The sequence below is a fragment of the Coniophora puteana genome (assembly GCF_000271625.1).
Source record: "Coniophora puteana RWD-64-598 SS2 unplaced genomic scaffold CONPUscaffold_12, whole genome shotgun sequence".
NCBI classification, from domain to species: domain Eukaryota; kingdom Fungi; phylum Basidiomycota; class Agaricomycetes; order Boletales; family Coniophoraceae; genus Coniophora; species Coniophora puteana.
Genome location: NW_006913064.1, coordinates 1,323,428 through 1,348,973, shown reverse-complemented (window position 1 = coordinate 1,348,973; position 25,546 = coordinate 1,323,428). Strand labels below are relative to the sequence as shown.

The window sequence follows — 25,546 nt, the reverse complement described above, 5'->3', positions numbered from 1 at the left end:
TTTATCGGATGTCTGGACTTAGTGCGTACATAGTCGATGTTATGGGACGTTCGTAATGCCATATATCGACTGGACGCAAACCTGAGATGGGCGAACATGGTCTTTTATAGAACTTCAAGTACAGTCACTCACGCTTGTGAACTGAGGTTGAGTATTTTACGATACCCACAGAAGTATTCTTGTGTACATGACAATAACAACGTCCGACAAGCAAAGATAGTCTTGTATAAGGCTAGTACGTATACGGCAGGCTTGAATTTTGGGAAACAAGTGACACTTCAATGTGAATTGATGTGGGGAAGCAAATCGCTCAGAAGATAACATATCTTTGGTAAAAGAAGTAGAAGATATTGCATACAGCATAGGCAAGTCTAAAATTCTTGCACCGTCTTCGGTCTACCAAAGAAAAGGGAACACACGATACGGAACTTCCTTCTTGTATCGCCTGTACTCGTCGGCGATGGACGCATCTTGCTGGATGAGCTCCTCCTTCAGAGGCCTTCGTCAACGAAAATCTCAGACGAAGATATGTAGACGTAACGTACCTCGATGGGCATCTTGATCGCGAAAGCAGCGGCAGTGATGGGAAGCGTGATAACTGGGACCCAGGACCAGAACATCACGCCGTATAGAACCTGCTGTATCATGACGGACCTACACGAGACACGCGAGGTGAGTAACGGGAGCCGAAAAAAGTGAATGAGTGACCACTCACGAGTACATAGGGTGTCTCACAACAGAGTACGCGCCGTGCTTAATAACCTTGACACTCTCGCGACGCTAAAAGGAACATAGAAAACCGATATCAGCATTCGGTAAACCGTCAAACGTGAACAATACGTACGCCAATTGCATGCCACTGTGACCCCAACGCCTTAGTGACTTTGGTAACAAGCCCATGTGCCATAACAACCGACAAAACACAAGCGGCCACTCGCAGACCAATCCTCTCCTTCTCTCCAAGCCCCCAGTCAGGTAACGCCCACCCTTGCATCCACTGTGGTTGCCTGAACCCGCCAAGCGGGACACCGACGAGAATTGCAAGTTGAGGGATGAAATACGATAGGCCGTGAATGGGAGAGACGATTTTGCCCAAGGAAGTCGCGGGCATCCTGTCGGGACGAATCTTGCCGCCTTCGGAACCTGCCACCTTTGCCATCGCTGCCATGCCCCTGAAGGTGTGCACGAGGATGTATGTCGTGGTGAGGTAGGCAGGGAGATCCATGTCGGTGGACGGGTCGAAGGGCACGTTGATACCGGCGATGTACATGTTTCGAACTGGAAAGAGGAGACTAGGGTGATGGAAGGAAGCACCCCGACTAGCGATGACTTTATACTGAGACGAGATGAGCATCACGACGTCAACATGTCAATATGTGAGTGTAATTCGACAAAGACAAATAAGGAAAGAGGACCTCACCGGACAGCGGTTTGCCAGGCCTTGGTACTACCGCAGTGATAAGTTTCTCTCGACTGCGCTGTGGCTAGCTTGATCAAGACATAGGTCTACTTGCTGATCCGACATGGTAGCATCAGTGAACCGCAGCACGAGAAAGTGATGATGGCTGTGGTACTCCTAGTTTGTAATAGTATTAATTAGCCGCGGGCGGATGAGGAGGATTACATACCTTCCGCTTTTCACTATGTCTAGCACGTTACAGACACTTTTACATTCCCTGCGGATTGCAACGATGAGGAGTCACTAAAAAGCGTCATATTCGGGAACTGAAGCTCGAGCTCGCTGACAGGAGCTGAATTCCGTAAGACGAGTTGTTACTCTCAAAGCTGAGACCGAGCCCTTCGCATCTAGAGTTAGATCTAACGTCCCTGGAACAGGCCTATACCTGGAATGTGGTGCCAAAGCTTAGCCGCAATGCGGCCGTGTAAATTGAAGCTGACTCGGGGTAACACTGCAGTCCAACTGCAGTCCGCAGCAGACGAGGGCGTTGTTTGTATATGTTGTTCGTTCATCTATCACGATGTCACCGATGCACGGATACAAATAAACTGACCTAGCTAGTGTCAGATCTGATGCATAATAGAGCGTGGATATGCGGCAACCTCCTCTCCTCGTCCGCGTTTTGGGCAGGCACAAGTACTCCGAGTCAACCAGATCACGACGCTCACGTACGAAGCGGTGATACTCGCATTCACGCTCTACCGTATGCTACATCCATAACTGGGCATTGATCCCACAGCTGTTTTATCATCCTAGGGCGGGCGGGCGGGCGGGCCCCCGCCTACTAGGACTCAATAGCTCGTCGGACTCATGCATTATGGGCGTCTGAACGATCATTATATCAACCAATCATCCCCTGTGTTAACTTGTTGGCTAGCCGCGAGGTATTCCGTCAGAAAACTCGCGATGATGTTCAATAGTGTTTAGCTACTGTATAGTTTTGGATACACTTTCATACCCCCATTCATTCTAACAATAGTCAACTCTGACTTAAGCACCATCCTTGACAGCAAGCCAAGAAGGCCTGTTCGAGATCTCCTTCCACCACCTCGCCACATTGGGGCGCGACTCAAAGAGGTCGCCCTGACCGAGCGTGATAAGAAACTGGGTGTACGCGAGGTGGAACAGGTCCGCGAGGGTGAGCTCCTGTATGACCCGAGCAGTCAATAGTCAGTATTCTAGTCATGAAATAAACAATGAATCAGGCGGAGGACGCACATTGCCTCCAATGTACTTCTGCTTGCCGAGAATGACATCGTACGCGTCGAGCTTGGCCGCGAGAGTCTTGAGATGTTCCTCAGCACGGGCTTCGTCAGTGGTAAGGCCGCGCCTCCTGCAGTACCGTTGTCGTCATCGTCAGCCTCGATGGAACGTGGATCGCGAACGAAGGGGAGAGCACATGAAATGTGAGAAATACACACGCTTTGAAGACCTTCTCGAAGGCGAATCCAAACGCATGGGGGTAGAAGTTGGACGACTCGATCGAGACACCCTGCTCGAAGACGGCCTCATCCTTGGGGTCGGTGGGGATCAGCTTCGTGCCCTGGCCCGCATACTTCTTGGCGAGATAGCGGGAGATGGCTCGCGACTCGAATAGCTTGAAGCCATCCTCATCCTGTATGCATATGGTTGGTCAGTCTCCACATGCTTCACCTATGAGGGCGATGAATGACGGGTAAGAGAAAACGCACGATATAAGGCACCTGGCCAAATGGCTGGACGGCGGTGAACGCGGGCGACTTATGCTCGGCCTTGGCGAAGTCGACATCAACGAACTCGTATGGGACGTTGAGCTCCCTGGCCACGACCGCGACGGTGCGGGTGCAGGTGGACATGCGAGCGCCGTGAAGTTTCAAGACCATCGTGGTTTTCGCACTGATTTTTTGGTTGGACTGAGTAGTACAGTGAAGATATGGGCGATGGGAGTGAGATGACGACTGGTAGTATGTCTCTTTGTCTCTTATATATGTGAATCGGCACTGGACAGTCGTTTTCCATCCACCACTGGCTACAGCTTCCGAGGCTGAGAAGCCGGTGCCCTCCCCGAGGCTGACACAGGAACCACAGGGGGAGCCAATCCAAAAATGGCATCTGATCACTACAAGACAACTAGAATACGTCAATGAATGGCAACTGGTAGCGCTATTACACACCATATTTTCACTTATCCGGGACCAGTAAGCCAATGGACGTGATTGCGGGCGGCAGCAAGTTGTGCTTCAACTGAAAAGACAGCGCCACTTGCGCCCATGCTTTACAAGTACTAATCTAAAACGAAATATACGCTTTGTGGGATCCTTGCGACCAGGGCTTCGGAAGATTCCTTGTTACCTTTACGATAGCTTTGCCTCAATATTCAACGAGGAACTAATTGAAGGCAGATCTAGTCGCATTTGGAGCCAACTGTACCTATCATCAGTGCTATTCATGACATGGACATCGTCACACATCTCCACGCACCCACGTGGACGACGCTTGGATAGGAGTCGCGCTCTGCCCAATCATCTTCACAAAATGCACCATGCTACCCGAGGCCGAGGAGGAAATGACGAAGATGAGTGTACTAGCCGCTTTAAGTTGAGAGGTGCTGAGCAAGACGACGAGCGCCTGCTGATGGACGCTGCACTTGATTTCATAAGCCAACCAAGAAACAATCAGGGGCTTGGCTATATTAGGGAAATGTAGGTTGTGGAGCTAACACCTTGACATGTGGGTTCCGTCCAATGCACCATCCAATGCACCGGTCCCCCCGGATATCAGCGACTGGCCATGCAGTATTTGTGTCTTCCCTTCCCATGCTTAAGAGATCAATTCAGACTTGGGGTCAATCAGTAAAGGTCAGCTCGCCACCATGCTACTGCCTTGGACTAGCACTCACTCCAGTGCTGATAGGCTTTTACCCAAGTTTCATCTAGTAGGTAAAAGCGAGTACTTTTCTGACTAGCACGAACGCCCAACGAACGCCTTCGAGGTCAACTGCGAGCCCACCTCGAGCCACGCCATGCTGTACGTCTCCGAGCCTGCCACTTTGCACACCACCAATGAGAGGACTTAATCATTGGAACTTCCTTGCTTGAACCCACTTTCTTACATGACAGTAACAGCAACCGTATTCAATAAGCATACTTATTCTCACAAGGCTCGAAAGTTAGGAAATAAGTAGCGTCATTTTGGAATGGATTAGAAGAAACCAGTCAATTACTCTACAAGATACTGTGACATGTCTCTGCGAAAAGGGGAAGACGAAACAGAAGGCATGGGCAAGTTTAACACTTGCACCGTCTCCTGTTTACCAAAGGTAAGGGATCACGCGATACGGGACTTCCTTCTTATACCGCCTGTAATCCTCAGCTATAAACACGTCTTGCTGGATGAGCTCCTCCTGCAGGCGGATTCGTCAGCTGACGTCCGACACGAAGGTAAATATAGCCTACCTCTATGGGCATCTTGAGAGCAAATGCAGCGGCCGTAATGGGAAGCGAAGCCGCAGGGAACCAGTTCCAGAACATGACGCCATACAAAGCTTGCTGGATAACCACGGACCTGCACGACACACACCTGTGGTTAGCCATGTGCATTTCAAGTGGGAGCAAGCGAGCACTTACAAATATCCAGGGTGCCTCACGACCGAGTATGGGCCATCCTTGACGACCTTGGTATTTTCGCGACGCTTTTAGAAGTGAAAACATCGTGGTCAGCGTTTACCTGTCTTCAAAATGTAAGCAAAACGTACGCCGATAGCATGCCATTGCGATCCCAACGCCTTGTTTCCTCTCTTAACAAACCCATGTGCCATGACAAAAGACAGCACACAAGCAGCCACCCTCAGACCCATCCTCTCCTTTTTGCCGATCCCACAATCCGGCAACTCCCACTTGCGCATCCATCGTGGCTGCCCGAACCCAGCAAACGGCATGCCCACGAGAATCGCGAGTTGCGGGAGGAAATACGAGAGGCCATGGACAGGAGAGATGAATTTACCCAACGCAGTGTTCGGCATCCTGTCGGGGCGTATCTTACCTCCCTGAGACTCTGCGACCTTCGCGCTGGCCGCCATGCCCCTGAAGGTGTTGACGAAGATGTAAGCCATCGTAAGATAGGCGGACAAGTCCATGGTGGGTGGCGAATCGGAGGGAATTATAAATCCGGCGATGTACATGTTTCGAATGAGCGGTGAGAAGGGGTGATGGAGGGAAGTACTTCGACTAACGATGGCTTTGCTTTATACTGAGACCAGATGAGTATCACGATGTCAACGTGTTAGTATGTGAGTACAACTTGACAAAGACAAATAAGGAAAGAGGACCTCACCGGACAGCGGTTTGCCATGCTCTGGGACTGTCGCAGTAACAAGTTTCTCTCGACTGCGCTGTGTACTACCTGGATCAAGGCAAAGGTCTAATTCCCGACCTGTCATGACATCAGTGAACCGCAGCCTGAGGAACTGATGATGGGGGTGGTACTTCTGGTTTGTAATAATGGTGTCAGTGACAGTCAGTCGCGGGTGGATGAGGAGGCTTACGCGCCCTCCGCTTTTCGTTATGTCTGGTACATAGGGGACTCTTTTTAGCTCCCTGCGGCGTATTGCGAAGATAAGGAACCACTAGAAAGCATCACAAAAGTTCAAAGCTGAAGCGCTGAAGCCCAAGTTCAAGAGCCCAAGATCCTCCGCGGCAGCTGAGTCCCGCAAGACGAGATGTTACTTTCAGAGCTGGGACCGAGCCCATCGCATGTGGGTCCAGCGTCCCTCGAACAGACACAGCATGAGTTGCCTTGCATCGCGATGCAAAGTTGGTGTACAGTGAAGCGTAGCCGTGTAAAGATGGCTCAGCAGCGCCACTGTCCACTGTGGCAAGCAAGGGCGTTGTTTGTAAGTGTTGTTTATCGCCTTTGGCGACTTTTTGCGGCGATTTTTGTGGGTCACTGCATGTCTTATCGACTTCCGTAACACGATAATGACTTGAGTCATTTTCTTGTCAACGATGTCCTCGGAGGTTTTTCTTTCGGCTATGATGCAAGACTGAAACTGGATCTCAAGGTCAAGGCCAGCCAATTATACCGGAGTATTTATACTACAAGCCCGGGTTCAATGACGGTCCTTCGTCTGACTTGTCGTTTGACTAGATTAAAACCACACTATCGGAGTATGTGGCATCTTCAAATGCACATATGAGTTACAGCTACATTATTGATCAGGCCTGGGTTTATCTGGTGCTTGTGAAGCTTCTTGATCTTGTTCGTTTGCTTATATTGTGGAACATGGGTGATCGTCGCACCACCCGACTTGGTGTAAGCAGATGACCCTTGCGCACTCCCACTCCATATGCTTCGCGACTTCTTCGGTTTCTGCCGTACGTCTGTTCATTTCAGGTCTCCGAAGCGTTGACCCTCTTGTCGACAACCTCGTCCTCGCAGCCTCTTTGAGCGACATCTACAGCCGATGGCAGACTCTGCGCTTGCTCAGCCTTCATCGCCCGTAGAGGTCGGTCAGAACAAATCCAGGAGGCAAAGAAGGAAAGAGTTCTTTGCAAAGAGGCAGCGCGATAAAGTAAGTTATCTTGATCTTTATCATCGCTGGATCTTACTGTGTTCACCGGTTGTGACCGTTGCGGACCCATGTCCAGCAGACCCAGCAGAGCCAAGCATCACACAATCCATCTCCAGCGCAGCAGCATCATGCGGCGACGAGGAGGTCACAGAAGGCTCAAGTACGCACATTAGCTCTCCCATGGTCCTAGAATTGTGTTATCGCAAGGGATCGCTAATGTTGTTGTACAGAGACGGGTCAACCAGAAACGTGAAAGCGCCTCGATTCAAGACCATACTGAGCTGAACGAGGAACCGGGCCAAAGTCAGCGCGTGGAAGGATCAAAGTCTTCCTCGAAACAGCCCCAGTCCACGCGGAAGAATGCCAACCAGGTTCAACCCGAGCCAATGCAAGGACAGACCGCGCCGACCCAGCATGATGGTAAGTCCACTAGCACCGGCAAGAAGAATAGGAACAGGAGGAGGGGAGCTATGAAGAATCAGGTGAGGCTATGTGTTAGTCTTCACGGTGGTCGGGCTTACTAACACCATTGGCGGCGGAATAGAGCCAAAACCAGCAGAGCCAGAGCCAGCCGAACACAAATCAGCAGAGTCAAGGCCGTCGGAGCCAAAATCAGACGATGCTATCTGGTTCTTCTATCGCGGGACGAGGGCGTAACGGGCAAGCTAGACCCCAGCATACGGTCCCCAGTCGTACACCGCACGAAGCTACCGACTGCGCTCACGAAGACCCTGAATCGTCAGAATCAGCAAGCGATGATTATGACAACTCCTACTCCGACGGATACTACAGCCGCACGAGGAGGGCAGGAACCTCGCTGGTGAACCGGATGGGCTACGACGAAACCGACATGATGCTTTTGGGACTCAATCCGTGGGATCCGGATGATGTTGTGCGTCATTCTCCTGCTTTTCGTTTCTCCGTATCATTTGTAACGCTTATTGCCATGACGCTAGCTTGACTTTCCGGGCGTTTCAGATGCATTGGATAGGGAATTGGGCTATTACTGAAGCCGGGATGATCGATGATGTACGATATAGGGCTGAAGATGAACGAGTCACAATATGAACAAATCATTGCGTTTGATAGAATGGGATACTCGGCGTCGGAGAATTAGTGAAAGGGTACAGTTCTAGCGATCGCAAGAGGAGTTGCATGGTTACGTGGGTAGGAGGTTGTATTAATGCGTGCATAGTCGGTTTTATGGAAAATCTATATCGTCATCTGCCGATCGGACCGAAAACCTGAGAGAGGAGATGATAGTCTCTTCCGGATCTCCGAGTACCGTTGACTTCTCTTGTAAACGGAGATTGAGTATCATGCGAGGTCCACATATGCTTATGACGGAAATGACCAGGACGTCTGACATGCACATGTAGAGCAGCCCGGGGTCATTCATGTCATCCTATTGGAGTGAAGCCAATCAGTGAAGTTTCTAGACACCAATTAAAGTCGGTGGCTTGGCTTACTTTCCTATCCCATACGTCAAATGACACGATCTCTAGCAACAGAGCGGCAATAACCCTACATTTGACGTGTTAAGGCAGCGGTTTGACGACTGTTGGAAAAAGGGAGGCACGTACATGAAAAAGTACGAGAGGTTATCGCGGACTAAAATGGCGAGTAAGTGAGTCGTATGCCACGTTTGCCACAGCTGACGTCGCTCTCTGACGTATACTACGTATTTGAACAGTGTTAGTGATACCAACACGGCCTCGTAGGTGAGCGTGACCAGCTGGCTTAACGTCCCCATCCAAAAGGCTAACGAGGAGAGAAGGTTACCACATAAAACTGCGTGGCTCTCGATCGAACTTTTCACTAACGTATATTGTGATCGTAAGTCATCGGATCGGAGGCAGGAAAAAAGCAGCTGCTCACTTGTGAGTTTAGTAAATGGACCGTATAAAATAATCGACGTTGAGAGGGAGACAATCGTTTGAGCGATGAATGTCCCTAGTAGCAGGCGCAATATCCTGACGGATCGTGAATACATGGCGTGTAGTCGGATGATCATCATGACTGAGTGCATGGTTTGAGACGGCTAGATGTATACCCATATTGGAACTCGGCTTACCTTGTAATGCCATGATGACTATGGTTTGTACAACCATAGATAGCGCGTAGAGGATATAACCTAGATTCATCCCTTAGTAAATTTGTCTTAGTCTGTTCAGAAACCTTACATCTACGATGCGGCTTAGATGGCGATACCGGATAGTATCAAACCTTTTCCTACCCCTTGAAAATCATCAGAATGTCGAGGCAACACACGAAATGCGACGAACTCGTTCGGACATCTTGAGGTCAAACATGAACCAAACTAGATATACTTATTAGCAAGAGAAGTCATGACCAGATGCTCGTATAGTATACTTACAAAATGACTGACTGATAATGTTGCGTCGCGTGAGGGATCAGGCACTTCAAATTTACCGTCGTGAAACTCACGCGCAATACAAGAGGCCCAAATATCGCATCTATCCGAGTTTGAATATTAGCCACATCTGGTGAGATATCGGTGCCTTGGCTTACAATAAAGTACAGCCCATCTATGAGAGTCAATCTCGGCCGCTTTTGGCCCGAACCGCTTAGGACGAGATACTTTCTCCATACCAGTTCTACCTAGAATAGCAGCTCGTGAGCGGGGAGATCCAAAAGCAGAAATGGTTATACCTCAGAGTCAAGTCTCAGAACTACAGACATTCAGTATCATCCGCGCCGGAGGGAGAGAATTGATACTAACGATAGTCGTAGACCGACAGGAAAGATAACGAGACTATGAATGGCGCCGTCAGAGTCCAGTAACCAACGTCGACAACGCGGCAAGCCTGACCTACGATGTAGCTCATCGTCAGGGCACTCGACCAGAAAGGTTTCCACAATGGGGAATCGACGGAGATCATTGTGAGAAGGGGATGAAGTCCGTTCAAACGTGGTGAGTAATGACGACTTAAATATCATGAAGGGGCTATGCTCACCGCCACAGTCGTCACACGCACCATTGAGACTACCGCGGATCGCATGAGAAAGCTTCGGCGCAAAGATACTCGCTCATTAGGGCGGCGAGTCATAAAGATAACCTGATAACATTGTGATTAGAAATTGAGTTTCCTGTACATCGTCACAACTTTTCGGATGAACGCCCAACAGAAATGACGTTAGCTTGTAGTGGACTCGTCCCCAGGTCGCCTGCATGCGGAGACCGGTCGTAGCAATCATCGAGTGCTAGCATAGATAATATCGCAGAAGCCAGGCTTGATCGCGGAGGCAATCCGATAAGCTGAAACCATAAGTCAGCGCGAATGAATGGGAGGAAGGAGTCATGGGCATTCTTCCCCACCGCTCGCCCGGTCAGATCGCTGAACGCCGCTTCTGAAACATGTCAGCGGTGCATTAATGTCATGAGCAAGATGGAGCCAAGAATAGCCCATATGGACCAACAACCGATCATCAGAACACTCTCGGGCCTTCGGGATAGAGGATTCTTGCAACAACGTTGAGAACGCGCGGAGGTCATGAAGCCGCTTGACCTTCCTTTCTCAGCAACCACCAACTGCTTGCTCTGGCACCGCTAGGACCCCGACCCAGCGGCACCCGCCCGACGCAGCATAGATCAGTGGCCTTGCACAAAGGAATAGAATCACACCTTAGACATACTTTACACACCCGTAAAATACCGCCGACACCGCCAGCCCGAACCCGCGCAAGATGTCGCGGCGCGGAACGCCAGACTCGGCCCCAGCACCGAAAGCTCAGTCAGCCCCGAAACCCAAAACCCCGGTTACCTCCCGCCTGGCCGCCCAGATGGAGGTCCAGCGCCTCTCGAACGCGTTCGCCCTCTCCAGATCCCTGCTAGACCACGTCGACAACGCCCCGCTCACCTCCAGCATCCGCAACGCGGGACAGGCAAGCACGTTGCTCGCGTCCCGAGGATACGACGTCGGCCAACGCCCCTACACCCCAGGGAACCTCACCCTTGCGCTCTTCCAGCTCTCAGAACACGCCACAGTCTCAGCCCCCCTGTCCGACACCATCAGATCCCTGGCCATGCTCCTGCACTCTGCCCTCCGCACCCAACAGAACGACACCCAACGCGCCGAAAATACTTCGGGAGACCCCCTGGCACTCCTCGGCAGCTACGCGGACGACATCCGCGCCTCGGTTGCGAAACAAACCGCCATCCTCACATCAATCACCGACGCAATAACCACCTCGGCAGCCTCCCACAAAGAACAAGTCGCCACACTCACGGAAGCAGCGGAGTCCGTCAAGAACGCCGCTGAGTCCCTCACGACCAGCCACGCCCCAGGCCAGCGCGAGGACACCCCAGACCAATCGCGTACAACGTACGCCTCCGTTGCAGGCCTAAAGCCTGCCCCCAGCCAGACACAGCCCACCCACCCCCACACCCATGCCCTCGCCCGCAGCGCGATGCAAGCCCGCTCGGTCCACGTGGCGGGTGCCACCCTCTCCACTCCAGAAGGCCCCCTTTCTGAGAAGGTACTGCTTGCCAGGGCGAACCTGGCCCTAGAACAACTGCGTGACGAAGGCACCACCCCACCCGACGGGGCGTCCTTCCACACCGTCCGCATCCTCTCAAGCGGGACTCTCGCGTATGAACTAACCTCACTCAGCGCAGCAGCCTGGATACTAGAGCCTGATATCACGCCCCTATTCGAGGCGAAATATGGGAAAGGGCGCCTCCGCGCACGCACCTACCCCCTCATCGTGGAGAACGTCCCCTTTACTTGCTCACCTGACAACCAAGAGACCCTCCGCTACGCGGAATCAACTAACGATCAGCCCGCTAACTCCTTCACAGCAGCCTGGTTCCTTCGCGACGTGGCAGACCGGTTCGAAGGCCAACGGACGGGCCACGTCATGCTACAGGTAAAGAGCAAGGAGGCAGGTAATGCCATCCTGAGGAACGGCCTGGTGCTCGACGGCAGGCGCTGCTTCGTGCGCAAGTCCGTGCCGGAGCCACCCCGCTGCCTCAAATGCCAATCGTTCAAAGGTAACCACCGCGCAGCCACCTGCCCCTCCTCGGTGGACGTGTGCGCGAAGTGCGGAGGCCCGCACCGCACGCGAGAATGCGAGGTCACCAGACCTGAGGATAAGTTTTGTATCAACTGCTCAGTCGCAGGCCACGCGGCCTCCGACCGGGCTTGCCCCACCTTCATCGCCCTGCGAGAGAAACACCAGGTTCGCAACCTGGAAGCGCGCTACCGGTACTTCCCAACGGAAGACCCGCTGACCTGGGAGCTGGTGGACACACCACCCTCGCAGCCGCACGCCCCCTCGCAGGCCCCAGCGCCCAGGCCGTCGGCCCCGAGTGCTAAAGGCCAGAACCGCCCCGCTGCCAAGCCCCAGCAGCCCACGCGCCCACGGGACAACGGGTGGCCAACCCGCCGCCGCAACTCCGGCACCCAGGGCGGCGGTGACCTCCCGTCGCTCTGGAGTGCCCAGGCCCAGCTGCAACCCCCCAAGACGCTCCGGGACGCGTCCCTCCCCCCAGCTGCCTCCGACACCGAGGACGGTGAACTCCCAGAGCGCATCTCCGAACTCATAGCCTCAGTCGCCGCCGTCGCCACCGCGGCGCCCTCCGAGTCACGGTCAGCCACTCCCACGCAGTCTCAATACTCAACTCCGTCGCCCTCGCCAGCGCCCGCCCCTGCCCCGCCAAAATCCAACTAATGAATAGCGACACCGACACCCAACGGACACGTACGAACATCCGGATATGGCAACAGAATATGCGAAAGTCCCAGACCGGCCACCGCGAGTGGATCAACGCGCTGGACCCCGACCAGTACGACATAGTAGCGGTGCAAGAACCGGGCCTGAACTTCCTAGGCCTTGTATACGCAAGCAGCAAGTGGTCGGTGATCTACCCACCGAACCACCAGAACTCCCAGGCCCGCACCCGCTCGATCATGTTCGTGAGCAACCGTCTCTCAGACGCGGCGTGGGCCGCCATCCCGATAGATTCCCCTGATGCCACAGCAGTCGACATTGAAGTCGACGGTAAGCACACTCACATCTACAACCTCTATGTCGACGGCAAAAACGACGACACCCTCCTAGCGCTTGAAACCCACCTCGAGTGCACTCACTCCAACACCCTAACTGACCCCCCACAGCAACAGCAGCCCGAGCCGGACATGATCTGGCTCGGCGACTTCAACCGTCACCACCCTATGTGGGATGACGACCGCAACACGCACCTATTCACCGAGACTAACACCAAAGCCGCCCAGCCCCTCCTCCATCTTTTAGCCGACTACGGCATGTTCATGGCCCTCCCGAAAGGCATACCCACACTGCAGGCGTCGTCCACGGGCAACTGGACGCGCCCCGACAATGTCTTTTGCTCCGCCAACATGCAGGAGGCGATAATCTCCTGCGATGCCCGCCCCGAACTCCGCCCAGTCATCACTGACCACCTCCCCATCATCACTACAGTCGACCTAAACCCCGCCAAATCGATCTACCGACCGAGACGCAACTGGCGCGCGACGGCATGGCCCAAGTTCCAGGAACGCTTCGATGCTGAAATTAGCAAGCGCCCTCCCCCCGACAAGATCGCCTCCATACCGCAAGCGGAGGCGGAGCTCGCCCACGTCGAGGGGGCCATGTTACGCACCACGGAGGCCATCGTCCCACTCACAAAGCCGTCACCATACGCCAAGCGGTGGTGGTCCACCGACCTAGCGGCCCAGCGCCAGGAAGTTCGAAGCCTCGCTCTACGCGACTTCCGCTTCACGGCCGACAAGCTGCACCCGGTTCACGAGGAGTACCGCGTTAAGCGCAACGCCCTCGCGGCCGCGATCGACCGAGCCAAAACAGAGCACTGGGAAGAATGGCTCGCGGACGTCGACGCTGACTCCGTATGGACGGCCCACCGGTACATGGACAGCGCACCATCTGACGGCGGGCGCACCTGCATCCCGCCGCTGACTTCCAAGGCACCGGATGGCACCACCGCAACCGCAACCGGCAATGAGGAGAAGAGCCGGTTGCTATTCGACACCTTTTTCCCCACAGCCCCGCTCTCCTCCCCTGTCCCCGTAAATGCTAACTACCCCACTCCGCCCACCCCATTCATCCCCATCACTGACCCCCAGATCCTCCGAGCCATCACGCGCCTGCCACCTTACAAGGCCCCGGGCCCCAACGGCATAAGTAACGCAGCGCTGACTCACACAGCGGGAATGCTGGTCCCATACCTCGGACCCATCTTCCGGGCAACCTTTGACCTGGACTGGTACCCATCGCAGTGGAAGACCCACACCACGATCGTCCTGCGCAAGCCGGGCCGCCCTGACTACAGCGCGCCCAAGGCCTACCGCCCGATTGCACTACTCGACACCATTGCGAAGGTCCTCTCCTCCTGTGTCAGCGAGGACCTCATGCACATGGCGGAGGCACACGACCTCCTCCCGCGCACGCACTTTGGCGGTCGCCCTGGGCGCACCACCCTCGACTCGCTCCACTTACTGACCAAATTCACGCACGATGCGTGGGCGCACGGACCAGAGCGTTTCGTATCCATGCTGTTCTTGGATGTGAAGGCGGCGTTCCCCAGCGTCAACGTGGAGCGTGCACTCCACAACATGCGCGCTCGAGGCATTCCCGCCGAGTACGTCGAGTGGCTCCGCCGGCGCCTGACAGGGCGCGTGACGTACCTCACGTTCGGCGACTACGAGTCGAACGCGTACATGGTCCGGGGCGGCCTGGACCAGGGCTGCCCCTTATCCGTTATAATCTTCCTCTTCTACAATGCTGACCTCCTAGATATAGCTGACCCCCGCAAAGGAGAGCTCATTCTGGGCTTCATAGACGACACGGCACTCATCGCCAAGGGTAAGACACCAGCAGCGGCGAACGAAAAGCTCCAGCACATGATGGAGAGACCCGGCGGCGCGCTCGAATGGAGCCGTGAGCACGGCGTCGCCTTCGAGCTCGACAAGACCGCCTTAATCTGCGCAACGCGCCGACGGATCCCCAACCCAGCCTCCATAGCGCGGCGCAGGGGGGGGGCCAGGAGACCAAACGCCAGCCCCTCCACGATCCCAGCGCCCCCCCCACCAGCAGCTCCGCCTCAGTCGCCCGGCGACGCCCCAGGCCCCTCGTCCATACTACACTATTTCCGCCCTGTACCTACGCTACCCGCCCCCATTCCCAACCCTTCCCCTCCCACCACAGCTCCCTCTCCCCCAAATACCACTCCCCCCGATACGTTACCTACACTCCCCACCTCCCTCCATCCCCCCACTACAACCAACACCGCTCCCAATACCAACACCACCATCCCCCCCGCTTCCACTACCATCATCCCCGCCCCCGACCCACCCACCCCAGCCAACCGACAACACCAGCCACACCGACCACCGCCACCGACCGCCCGCAACAGGCCCTCCGCAAAATTGCCACCCAAGACACTGCCCCTACCACGCCCATCCCTCACAATAGCAGGCAACACCATCGAGCCCTCCTCCCACCACAAATTCCTGGGCGTTCTCATCGACCAAGAACTACGATGGAACGAGCACCTTTCCTATGCCGTCGCCAAAGGCACCAAGTATGCACTAGCCTGCAGACGCCTCACGCGCCCACGCACCGGGGTACGCCCCCGTTACATGAGACTCCTTTTTATTTCCGTAGTCGTACCAAAGATGCTTTACGCAGCTGACTTATGGGGTGCGCCCAAACTAACTCGCAACAGGAGCAGGCTAGGCAATGGTTACGGGACACACGGGGCGTTCAGGCAACTCGGCCGGGTCCAGCGCCTCGCAACACTCCATATCACGGGTGGAATGCGCACCACACCTACGGACATGCTGGATTTGCATGCCAACCTCTGGCCCTTCCAACAACTCCTGCGCCGCACCTGCCTGCGGGCGGCAGTCCGCTACACCACCTTGCCGGACACACACCCCCTAGCATACCACGTCCGCAAGGCCGCTACCTACCGCCGAAGCCACCGCTCGCCCCTCCACGAACTCCTCCGGGTGTACGCTCTCACGCCGCGCCACATGGAGAAAATCGACGCAGTACGCCGCGGCCTAAGCCCGAAGTGGTCCCCACCCTACGAGACATCCATAGCGTCCTCCAAGGAGGACGCGGTCCAAGAACACAATGACACCCCAGTGGACGTCCGAGTCTACTCGGACGGCTCAAGCGTGGACGGAGGTGTGGGCGCCGCCGCCGTCCTCTACCGCGGAAACGACCTAGTCAACACACTCCAACTCCACATGGGCTCCCCGGAGGACCACACCGTCTACGAAGCCGAACTGGTCGGCATCCTCCTGGGAGCGACGCTGCTGCACGCGGAGCTGACGCGCCGCTCGGGCACGGCTTCGCTGGGAGTAGACAACCAGGCAGCCATACGCGCCCTCACCAACCGAGACACCCACCCAGGCCAGTACCTAGTCGACGCGGCCGTCTCCGCCATCACCGCAGTCCCAACCATTGACCACCCCATCTGCATCCGGTGGACCCCGGGCCATGTCGGCATCCAGGGCAACGAAACCGCCGACGAACATGCCAAACGTGCCGCCCAAGGGTCCTCCAGCGCTGCCCGGCACCTGCCACGGTTCCTCCGAGACGGCCGCGGTCGCACCCTCCGCCTCCGCTCCCTCCCAGCCAGCGCCTCAGCGACCAAGCAACGCCTAGTCGGCGAAACCAAAGCCCACGCCCTCGTGGCTCTCAAGGCGTCCCCCCGGTGGAAAACAATCTCCACGCTCGAGCCGCGCGCCCCCACCAGCCGCTTCCCAACCCTCATAGACGAGCTCCCCCGCCGCCACGCCACCATCATCTTCCGTCTCCGCACCGGCCACATACAGCTCAACAAGCACATGTCCCGCATCGACCCCTCCATCTCACCCCTATGCCCGGGATGCCACTCCGCCCCGGAGTCGGTGCACCACTTCCTAGCCGCCTGCCCAGCGTACCGAGCGGCTCGGGACCGCCTCCAAGGCGCCATGCGCTCCCGCCGAGCGCTAGACGTCAACAAGCTCCTCAGTGACCCCGAGCTGGCGCGCCCCCTCCTGGCATACGTCCACGCGACGGCGCGATTTAGCTCCTCCCTCGGAAGCCTAGAACCCCCCCGTAACCCTGCCTAGCCCTGCCTCTATGCGAGTAAGTGCCTTTTGTCTTCTACCCTTCTGCTCTTCTCCCCGGGCGCACCCGTCATTCACCTACGCCTCGAGCCCACCAATCAGCGCATGCCGCCTTATGCCCCACTTATACACCATAATATTCCCTCCTCTACGAAAAAGACCACCATAATTTGTTTCTCCTCTAGCACATACCTCACTCAACCTCCCGCCTTCCTTACCCTTTCTCCCCTTTGTCGAACTCGCGCTCTTTCCCGCGAGGGAGACCATTGCTAACGTAGCCTCGTAACATTTCCCGCTCCTCTTCACGACCAGACTAGACACACGCATGTTATCGCCTACCATAGGGCCTAGCCCCAGAGGGCGTAAAACCCAGATTGATAATAATAAATAATAATAATGAAGCCGCTTTGACAGCACCTCGAAAGTACCTCGAAGACGCAGGCAATGAGGCAGCGTGGCGCTAAGGTGGTAAAAGGCACGTGAGAGAAGACTGTAATGATGCGATGTTAATATGTTCAGTTGCCTTATATGCATGACGCGACGCCTGGGTCGGCTCAGCGACTCGACTGATCCCATCACAAACAAGAGAGAAAGAGGATTGGACGCCTGATAAAACTCGGGAACGACAGGCACAAAGTCTCCCGGAGGAGTCAGTTTAGCATCGCTTCGCGAGCAGAATTTCTTATGTCAAAGGCACGCCTGATCGTCGTCACTGGGACTGATCGCAGCAAGTATGACAATCTGGCTGTTTTGAGCTTTAGCGCTAGGAAAGGAGGCAACGATAATGGAACACCAATGAGTAACCGTGGGGGGTAGAACGCGTCAGTTTACGCAGGTTGAGGGGCTGCATGGAACCTCGTTGCTCGGCTGCGATTGTTGGGGCAGGATACTGCAACATGCGATGGCCGCGAGGCTTGCACCCAGAGCTGAGGGGGAGTCCATCCGGGCGCAGATGCATGAAAGAAGTTCGGATGCTCAAGAGCAGCAAGGCACCTCACAAATGAGGGTACTGATGTCCCAATCCACTATCAGAGCCATCGATTGCAGACAGACTTGAGCTCAGCGACCACAACGACGCGTCGACGGCCTCGAGATATTGCTAAGCGCTCGAGCGTCGGGTAAGATGGCCCCAAAGAAGTGGTGAGTGGTACGACACCCACGAGGAAAAGGAATGGACCGATATGACGGTGGCGGTGTCGATTTTGTATCGTGTGAATGTTGGGGTCCTAACAAGGTCAAGATATAAAAGATACCGCGCCTCGTCGCGCCCTCCTCCAACTCGCTTTCCTCCCAGTCATGTCCTCAAAAGGTCTGTATCCATGTCCTCGTCGTAAAATTCAATGTTGCTGACGATTTTTCTTGCGTTTCAGCCATCCGCGAGTACGACGCCAAGCTTCTCCTTGCCTACTGGCTTGAGCGTGCACCTCCGGCTCACAAATCTGCCACCACCTCTTCGGCGTTCAAGTACCCCGCACCGAAGGTCGCGCAGATTCAATGGGATCCCGCGACTAACACGATCACCCCTGAGTCTCATCTGCCTCCATGGATCCACAACACCAAGCTCGTCGCTAAGCCCGATCAGCTTATCAAGCGCCGCGGCAAGGCGGGTCTGCTTGCGCTCAACAAGGACTGGGAGGGCGCTAAGCAGTGGATCGCCGAGCGTGCTGGCAAGCCACAGAAGGTATGTTATCCGATCTTGCATATATGCGCCTTGACGGGGACGGACGCGTAGTTTTTGGGGCGCTAATACCCATCTACCCGCGTCGCGCTCGTCTCGGTGTCTATAGCGACGCGTCACCTTGGCTAATCGCTATTTAATTTAATAGGTCGAGGCTGTCACTGGGACGCTCAACAACTTCATCGTCGAGCCTTTCCTTCCTCATCCTTCCAACGCCGAGTACTACGTCTGTATTAACTCGGCTCGCGAGGGTGACTCAATCCTCTTCACCCACGAGGGTGGTGTCGATGTCGGCGATGTCGACGCCAAGGCTCTCCGCCTCAACATCCCCGTCCAGGGTGACTTCCCCTCCCGCGCCGAATTCGCTAGTACCCTCCTTGTGAACGTTCCTGATGCGAGGAAGGAGGCCATCACCGACTTCCTCATCCGCCTTTACTCCGTCTACGTTGATCTCCACTTCGCCTACCTTGAGATCAACCCCCTCGTCGTCCTCGACAACGGCGAGATCCACTTCCTGGACATGGCTGCGAAGCTCGACCAGACCGCCGAGAGCATCTGCGGTCCCAAGTGGGCTATTGCTCGCGATCTCTCGATCTACGATGCCGATGGTGGTGTTGGTGCTGCGCCCACTGGCGGTTCCAAAGTCACCGCCGACCGTGGCCCCCCGATGGTCTGGCCTGCTCCTTTCGGTCGTGATCTGACCAAGGAGGAAGGTGAGTTTTTATATATCCCTACTTCACCTTCGTAAGCTTATGAGAACCCCTAGCTTACATCCAGAAATTGGACGGGTCTACTGGTGCCTCGCTCAAGCTCACTGTCCTCAATGCCGAGGGTCGTGTTTGGACCATGGTTGCCGGTGGAGGTGCCTCCGTGGTGTACTCTGATGCTATTGCCGCTCATGGCTTTGCCGACGAACTCGCCAACTACGGAGAGTACAGTGGTGCTCCTACAGAGGGTCAGACCTTCGAGTACGCGAAGACCATCAGTACGTTTTCTCAGGGATCGACTATTGGGATGCAAAGCTGACGTGACTTATAGTCGACCTCATGACCCGCGGCACCCCCCGCCAAGAGGGCAAGATCCTCATCATTGGCGGTGGTATCGCCAACTTCACGAACGTCGCTGCTACGTTCAAGGGTATCATCCGTGCCCTCAAGCTCTACAAAGCTCCTCTCATTGCCCACAACGTCAAGATATTTGTTCGTCGTGGTGGTCCCAACTACCAGGAGGGTCTCAAGGCCATGCGTTTGCTCGGTAAGTTATATATATATTACTTTGTGCGGACTCTGCTCACCTACTCATAGGTGAATCCCTCGGTGTGCCGATCCGCGTCTTCGGTCCCGACACCCATATCACCGAGATCGTGCCTTTGGCCCTCGGCATCAAGCTGAAGGACAGGCAGGAGTCCGCTCACAGCATTCCTCCCACTGCTCCTGGCTCTCCCAAGGCCTCTGCGACCGAAGTCCCCGCTGACGATAACGTCCCCCCTACACCCGGAGCCATCGGCACTATCCACCCTTCAGGCGAGCGCACTCAACCTAACGACGTGGTCGTGAGGTTCGACACCGAGAAGAGAGCTCCATCGACACGCCCTGACTTCCGCCCCTTCGATGCCCAAACCCGTTCCTTCGTCTACGGTCTGCAGCCCCGTGCCATCCAGGGCATGCTTGACTTCGACTACAGCTGCAAGCGCGATGCACCCAGCGTGGCTGCCATGATCTACCCCTTCGGTGGCCATCACATCCAGAAGTTCTACTGGGGTACTCGTGAGACCCTCCTGCCCGTCTATACCAGCCTTGAGGAAGCTGTCAAGAAGCACCCCGAGGTTGATGTCGTCGTCAACTTTGCTTCGAGCCGCAGTGTCTACTCCAGCACGCTCGAGTGTCTGCGTCACGAGCAGATCAAGAGCATTGCCCTCATTGCCGAGGGTGTCCCCGAGAGACATGCTCGTGAGATTCTCTGGCTCGCCAAGCAGAAGGGCGTCTTGATCATTGGTCCCGCCACTGTCGGTGGTATCAAGCCGGGTTGCTTCAGGATCGGTAACTCCGGAGGGTGAGTACTGGATTCTTTTCTCGGAGAAGAGGTCATTGGGCTGACTGGGACCGTAGTATGATGGACAACATCATCGCTTCTAAGCTCTACCGTGCTGGCTCGGTCGGCTACGTCTCGAAGTCGGGTGGTATGTCCAACGAGCTCAACAACATCCTGTCGCTCGTGACGAATGGTACATACGAGGGTATCGCCATCGGTGGTGATCGCTACCCCGGCTCGACATTCATCGACCATCTCCTCCGATACGAGGCCGACCCCGAGTGCAAGATGCTCGTCCTCCTCGGTGAGGTTGGTGGTATCGAGGAGTACCGCGTCATCGACGCCGTCAAGTCGGGCAAGATCACCAAGCCCATCGTCGCCTGGGCTATCGGTACTTGCGCGAAGATGTTCACGACCGAAGTCCAATTCGGTCATGCTGGTTCCATGGCCAACAGTGACATGGAGACCGCTGACGCCAAGAACCGCGCTATGCGTGAGGCTGGCTTCATCGTCCCTGAGACCTTCGAGGAGCTCCCTGCTGCTCTCCGGGACACGTACGAGCGCCTCGTCTCCCAGGGCGCCATCAAGCCCAACTCTGAGGTCGACCCTCCCGTCATCCCCATGGACTACAAGTGGGCCCAGGAGCTCGGTCTCATCCGCAAGCCCGCGGCCTTCATTTCCACCATCTCCGACGAGCGTGGTCAGGAGCTCCTCTACGCGGGCATGCGTATTTCCGACGTCTTCAAGGAAGAAATCGGCCTGGGTGGTGTCGTCAGTCTGTTGTGGTTCAAGCGCCGCATGCCGCCATGGGCGACGAAGTTCATCGAGATGGTTCTCATGCTTACCGCTGATCACGGTCCCGCCGTCTCCGGTGCCATGAACACCATCGTCGCCACCCGTGCCGGCAAGGACCTCATCTCGAGTTTGGCCAGCGGTCTCCTGACCATCGGTAGCCGCTTCGGTGGTGCCCTCGACGAGGCTGCCTCGATGTTCTCGAACGCTCGTGACACAGGTCTTACTCCTCGCGAGTTCGTCGACGAGTCGCGGAAGGCCAACAAGCTCAGTAAGTCGCCTAATTGTATTGTTTGGTGCGTCGCTGATTGTTTGCTCTAGTCAGCGGTATTGGCCACAAGATCAAGAGCGTCAACAACCCTGACCTTCGTGTCGAGCTTGTGAAGGAGTACGTTCACAAGAACTTCCCCAGCCACTCGCTCCTCGACTACGCCCTCGCTGTTGAGAAGGTTACCACGTCGAAGAAGGATACTGTACGTACCTTCGTCTTGACAATCTTATCCATCATTAACTCCTTCCTTAGCTCATCCTCAACGTTGATGGCTGTATCGCTGTCTGCTTCGTTGATCTGCTCCGTGACTCTGGCGCGTTCACCCGTGAGGAGGCTGACGAGTACATCAAGGTAAGGCCCCCCTCGCAGGCGAGTGAACTGTTTGCTCACCTTCGTTTCTTTAGATCGGTACCTTGAACGGTCTCTTCGTCCTCGGTCGTTCGATTGGGTTCATTGGCCACCATCTCGACCAGAAGCGTCTCCGTGCTCCTCTGTACCGTCACCCCGCAGACGACATCTTCATCAACATGGCCGACGTGTCGCAGCCCCGTGTCCTCGGCAAGATGCAGTAGAAGGTCGCGACGAAAATATGTTCCTCCGACTCGGTGGAAAGCGTATCGGGGGAAGCAGGAATCAAACGATCATCGACTCTAATGACTTTATACTTAATGGTGGAGATAGCGCGGTGCTATCGCGATGATAATCATGTGGAGGCTCTTTATAATGTATACCGTACGATTACCCTTTGCTGTGTCTTTGGTCTTTCCTGTTGTGCTTTTACTCACAAAACTGCATAATCGACATTTTCTCTATCCCTCTTTCCCGCCAGTGTGTTGTTAAGGGACCTTGGTGCGATGCGATCAAGCTCGACGGAGACTGCATCAATGGAGGTGGGTGAGCCGGCGGTGCAGCGATGAGCGGAAGCGCGGACCGCCGCTCCGACTCGTAAGCATTGGTGAGTAACTGCAACGTATCTCTGCGACACTCGGAACTTCAGCAGCTTTCTGACATGCAGCTGCTTCGGCAAGTTCTAGCACTGATGATCGCTTCGCATGATGGGGAATGACGTCGAGTGTACGGCCTCAGTGACGAATAAGTCCAAGACCCTCTTCACGACAGCTTGGCTATTCGGCGAGAAGCTAGTAAGAACTACCCTGTCTCAGGCAACCCGGGCGTTTGTCTCAGAAGCTGTTGTGACTTCTTCGGCGCCTACACTTGTTAATAACGTCTAGGAACCCCTCGCGACGTCCGGCGAGGTGTCTCACAATTTGTCGACCGGACGCGATTATGCTCTGTGCATGGTCACCCACCGGCCACCCCTGCAGATCACATAAAAGCTCGACCTCTGCGCGTCTGCTAATCTTCCAATCTACCTTCGCAGCTGAGCCTACAGTCTTTATCAACCACCCACCCTCGTTTACAACCAACCATGTTCGCTCCTTTCGTCGCCCTCCTTCCCATCGTCCTCGCAAGTTTCACGACCGCGGCGCCCGCCTTGTCCTTCGACATCACCGACTCGCCGCAGTGCACTTCCGGCGAGCTGTCCTGCTGCTCTAACACTCTGACTGTACGTATTGCCATTCACCTCTTCCTCTCTCGATACGTAGCTGACGCATACGTATTCGTTTTTTCGGCGTATAACAGCCCGAGAACGCGCAGGGTCCGCTCGGCCAGCTCGGGCTCGGCCACCTGCTCGACAACCTCTCGGGCCAGGTCGGCCTGCAGTGCAACGCCATCACGGGCATCGGCACAGGCCAGGGCGCGACGTGCACCCAAGAGCCTGTGTGCTGCGCGCAGAACAACTACGTGCGTTCTTCTCTCTCTTCCTGCCCCTTCGTCTTTTCTCGGAGTCGCTCATGGGTTTGGTGTGCTTTTGTAGAACGGTTTGGTCAACCTCGGTTGCACGCCTGTCAATGCTGCTGCCTAAGCAATGCGCTCGTTATTCCTACGAGCAGCGCTTCGATATACCCCTTCCATGTCCATTTCTTTCATCATGAGTCTAGTACAGAGTGTATGAGTAGCGCTACCTCAGTCGGTCGATCAGTTCCATGGTTTGAACGCAGAATACGGTCATAGTCAGTCGGATGAGTACATACAATATACCAATGCAGCCCCCTCGAGTTCCTTTTGTTTTTGTTACGTATTTTGTACTATTTGGGATCACAATGCGCGCACCAGTTTGTGTTTTCTGTATTTTTCATCGTGTGATTGGCCAACCCTCAAAATCGATCCGCAATGAAGATTCTGCATGTGGTCAGAAATAATTGTAATAGTTCACAAAAGCAAGCGATAATGTGTTATTTTGAGAATTGTGAGATTTAGTGAGGAGGACTTGTTGCGTATCAGGCTCAGCCGACGTCGCGTCGGTGAGCTTCGGCGCAATGCGAGCAAAGCCAGGTGAACTAGATCATCTAGCAACAAATGTCCAGGGCAGGCCCGAATTCGGAAGCGTGGAAGACAGAAGTGAAGAAGGTTGGGTCTTCCTGAAACAGCTTCGTAACTAGAAGGAACGATTGTCTTCTGGCTAACGTACCTGCCTAGGAGAGACTAGTTTCGTAACTCCGGAAGGAGGTATGGTGGATAAGTCACACCTTCGCATAGCGAGTATGTCAAATTTTTGCTACAATGTCTCAGCAACTACCATTCTACCGAGAGAACCGAGACCGTGCCAGACATTGTCCACACAACGCATCCCGAATAACATAGCGGGCTCGACGCTCCAGGGATGGCATGCGGATAAACATCCAGGCGTATAAAGGCACGACGGCGAGCTCTCGAATCCTCCAGTCCAACGAATCTCCTTCACGCATCTCAACGACCAGAGTTCTCATCTCCTACTTCATCAACGCTCATCATGTTCTCCACGATCTTCGCTGTTCTCCCCTTCGCCCTCCTCGCTCTCGCCGACGGAAACGGACAGTGCGCAACCGGCACCCTCTCGTGCTGTGACAACCACTTGTCTGTGCGTGCCATCTCCTACTTCTTCCTACCTTTCGTTCTAAGAATCTGATTTTTTGGCGATGCGATCCTCATACAGGCCCACGATGCTCAGGGACCTCTCGGTCAGCTCGGCCTCGGTGATCTGCTGAACGGCGTGACCGGCAACGTCGGCGTCAACTGCAACCCCATCACCGTCATCGGCACGGGCCAGGGCGCCACCTGCACGAACGAACCTGTGTGCTGCGACCACAACAACTATGTCAGTATTTTCCTTCGGCACTTTCAGATCGATTCGGTGGAGACTTACTGGGTACATTTCACAGAATGGGCTCCTCAACCTTGGCTGCTCGCCCGTCAACGTTGCCGCCTAAAAGGGCGAGCTTAGCACTGTTCTGATGATATTGACGATATCGTATATCTATCACGAGATGCAATGACCCTAGAGTGTATTTACGACGGGACGTGACGACATGGGCCGGAGAGGGTAGGAGTTGTGCGGACCAAGTACTATTTGTCGCTAGCCACGAAATGTTACGAACTTGTCATGATTCCTCAAGTCGTGCGATCAATCAACGCCAGCGAGGCTGCAATCGAGAACGCTGTTTTTGCTGACATTAGGCTGTGATATTGAGAAACGGTTCGCGCCTCGATTACCTCCCTCTGCATGGCACGGGTGAGTCACCTTTGTCACGATCATAACCTCTTG

At 55.1% G+C, this 25,546-nt stretch overlaps 10 protein-coding genes across 10 annotated transcripts; 7 read left to right on the top strand and 3 right to left on the bottom strand.

Moving 5' to 3' along the window:
• Positions 1-94: 94 nt before the first annotated feature.
• CONPUDRAFT_84488 (uncharacterized protein) lies at positions 95-1,441 on the bottom strand. Its single transcript, XM_007774580.1, has 5 exons — positions 1,421-1,441; positions 845-1,336; positions 716-780; positions 546-654; positions 95-489 (listed from the first exon to the last, which is right to left on the bottom strand). Exons 2-5 carry the CDS (start codon positions 1,268-1,270, stop codon positions 397-399), a joined length of 693 nt encoding a protein of 230 aa, XP_007772770.1. The 5' UTR covers positions 1,271-1,336; positions 1,421-1,441; the 3' UTR covers positions 95-396.
• Positions 1,442-2,331: 890 nt separating this feature from the next.
• CONPUDRAFT_84487 (glutathione S-transferase) lies at positions 2,332-3,558 on the bottom strand. The gene is made up of 4 exons (XM_007774579.1): positions 3,151-3,558; positions 2,881-3,074; positions 2,678-2,792; positions 2,332-2,605 (listed from the first exon to the last, which is right to left on the bottom strand). Exons 1-4 carry the CDS (start codon positions 3,319-3,321, stop codon positions 2,450-2,452), a joined length of 636 nt encoding a protein of 211 aa, XP_007772769.1. The 5' UTR covers positions 3,322-3,558; the 3' UTR covers positions 2,332-2,449.
• Positions 3,559-4,748: 1,190 nt separating this feature from the next.
• On the bottom strand, positions 4,749-5,573 carry CONPUDRAFT_157641 (uncharacterized protein; the record flags this gene model as incomplete). The annotated part of the gene is made up of 4 exons (XM_007774578.1): positions 4,749-4,841; positions 4,894-5,002; positions 5,065-5,129; positions 5,193-5,573. 4 exons carry the CDS (start codon positions 5,571-5,573, stop codon positions 4,749-4,751), a joined length of 648 nt encoding a protein of 215 aa, XP_007772768.1.
• Positions 5,574-6,867: 1,294 nt separating this feature from the next.
• Positions 6,868-8,512, top strand: CONPUDRAFT_168323 (uncharacterized protein). The gene is made up of 6 exons (XM_007774577.1): positions 6,868-7,007; positions 7,084-7,167; positions 7,238-7,489; positions 7,552-7,899; positions 7,964-8,411; positions 8,476-8,512. Exons 1-5 carry the CDS (start codon positions 6,900-6,902, stop codon positions 8,015-8,017), a joined length of 846 nt encoding a protein of 281 aa, XP_007772767.1. The 5' UTR covers positions 6,868-6,899; the 3' UTR covers positions 8,018-8,411; positions 8,476-8,512.
• Positions 8,513-11,645: 3,133 nt separating this feature from the next.
• On the top strand, positions 11,646-12,515 carry CONPUDRAFT_109952 (uncharacterized protein; the record flags this gene model as incomplete). The annotated part of the gene is made up of 1 exon (XM_007774576.1): positions 11,646-12,515. A coding segment is annotated over exon 1 (627 nt), but the record flags the coding sequence as incomplete, so codon positions are not given.
• A 3,746-nt stretch (positions 12,516-16,261) lies between these two features.
• Positions 16,262-16,618, top strand: CONPUDRAFT_62761 (uncharacterized protein; the record flags this gene model as incomplete). The annotated part of the gene is made up of 1 exon (XM_007774205.1): positions 16,262-16,618. A coding segment is annotated over one exon (357 nt), but the record flags the coding sequence as incomplete, so codon positions are not given.
• Positions 16,619-16,822: 204 nt separating this feature from the next.
• CONPUDRAFT_62453 (uncharacterized protein) lies at positions 16,823-17,131 on the top strand (the record flags this gene model as incomplete). The annotated part of the gene is made up of 1 exon (XM_007774186.1): positions 16,823-17,131. A coding segment is annotated over one exon (309 nt), but the record flags the coding sequence as incomplete, so codon positions are not given.
• Positions 17,132-18,417: 1,286 nt separating this feature from the next.
• Positions 18,418-22,718, top strand: CONPUDRAFT_84485 (ATP citrate lyase). Its single transcript, XM_007774575.1, has 10 exons — positions 18,418-18,437; positions 18,499-18,809; positions 18,955-19,519; positions 19,573-19,791; positions 19,845-20,060; positions 20,111-20,858; positions 20,915-21,900; positions 21,951-22,102; positions 22,153-22,251; positions 22,305-22,718. The coding sequence occupies exons 1-10, from the start codon at positions 18,425-18,427 to the stop codon at positions 22,470-22,472; spliced, it is 3,477 nt and encodes a 1,158-aa protein (XP_007772765.1). The 5' UTR covers positions 18,418-18,424; the 3' UTR covers positions 22,473-22,718.
• A 611-nt stretch (positions 22,719-23,329) lies between these two features.
• CONPUDRAFT_168321 (hydrophobin) lies at positions 23,330-24,016 on the top strand (the record flags this gene model as incomplete). Its single annotated transcript, XM_007774574.1, has 3 exons — positions 23,330-23,467; positions 23,545-23,706; positions 23,780-24,016. 3 exons carry the CDS (start codon positions 23,330-23,332, stop codon positions 23,825-23,827), a joined length of 348 nt encoding a protein of 115 aa, XP_007772764.1. The 3' UTR covers positions 23,828-24,016.
• A 738-nt stretch (positions 24,017-24,754) lies between these two features.
• CONPUDRAFT_157636 (fungal hydrophobin) lies at positions 24,755-25,211 on the top strand (the record flags this gene model as incomplete). The annotated part of the gene is made up of 3 exons (XM_007774573.1): positions 24,755-24,862; positions 24,938-25,099; positions 25,164-25,211. The coding sequence occupies 3 exons, from the start codon at positions 24,755-24,757 to the stop codon at positions 25,209-25,211; spliced, it is 318 nt and encodes a 105-aa protein (XP_007772763.1).
• Between the last annotated feature and the right edge of the window lie 335 nt (positions 25,212-25,546).

What these genes read in the sequence shown, in the direction of transcription:
- CONPUDRAFT_84487 (XM_007774579.1), bottom strand. Translation starts at nt 3,321, where the DNA reads ATGGTCTTGAAACTTCACGGCGCTCGCATGTCCACCTGCACCCGCACC. An exon ending in TTGGCCAGGTGCCTTATATC is followed by an intron (nt 3,075 to 3,150) that starts GTGCGTTTTCTC and finishes ATATGCATACAG; the next exon opens with GATGAGGATGGCTTCAAGCT. An exon ending in AGAAGTACATTGGAGGCAAT is followed by an intron (nt 2,606 to 2,677) that starts GTGCGTCCTCCG and finishes CGGGTCATACAG; the next exon opens with GAGCTCACCCTCGCGGACCT.
- CONPUDRAFT_84485 (XM_007774575.1), top strand. An exon ending in AGGATCGGTAACTCCGGAGG is followed by an intron (nt 20,859 to 20,914) that starts GTGAGTACTGGA and finishes CTGGGACCGTAG; the next exon opens with TATGATGGACAACATCATCG. An exon ending in GCGGAAGGCCAACAAGCTCA is followed by an intron (nt 21,901 to 21,950) that starts GTAAGTCGCCTA and finishes TGTTTGCTCTAG; the next exon opens with TCAGCGGTATTGGCCACAAG.
- CONPUDRAFT_84488 (XM_007774580.1), bottom strand. Translation starts at nt 1,270, where the DNA reads ATGTACATCGCCGGTATCAACGTGCCCTTCGACCCGTCCACCGACATG. An exon ending in CACAGTGGCATGCAATTGGC is followed by an intron (nt 781 to 844) that starts GTACGTATTGTT and finishes TGTTCCTTTTAG; the next exon opens with CGTCGCGAGAGTGTCAAGGT. An exon ending in CGATCAAGATGCCCATCGAG is followed by an intron (nt 490 to 545) that starts GTACGTTACGTC and finishes AGGCCTCTGAAG; the next exon opens with GAGGAGCTCATCCAGCAAGA.
- CONPUDRAFT_168323 (XM_007774577.1), top strand. Translation starts at nt 6,900, where the DNA reads ATGGCAGACTCTGCGCTTGCTCAGCCTTCATCGCCCGTAGAGGTCGGT. An exon ending in GGAGGTCACAGAAGGCTCAA is followed by an intron (nt 7,168 to 7,237) that starts GTACGCACATTA and finishes GTTGTTGTACAG; the next exon opens with AGACGGGTCAACCAGAAACG. An exon ending in CGTGGGATCCGGATGATGTT is followed by an intron (nt 7,900 to 7,963) that starts GTGCGTCATTCT and finishes CCATGACGCTAG; the next exon opens with CTTGACTTTCCGGGCGTTTC.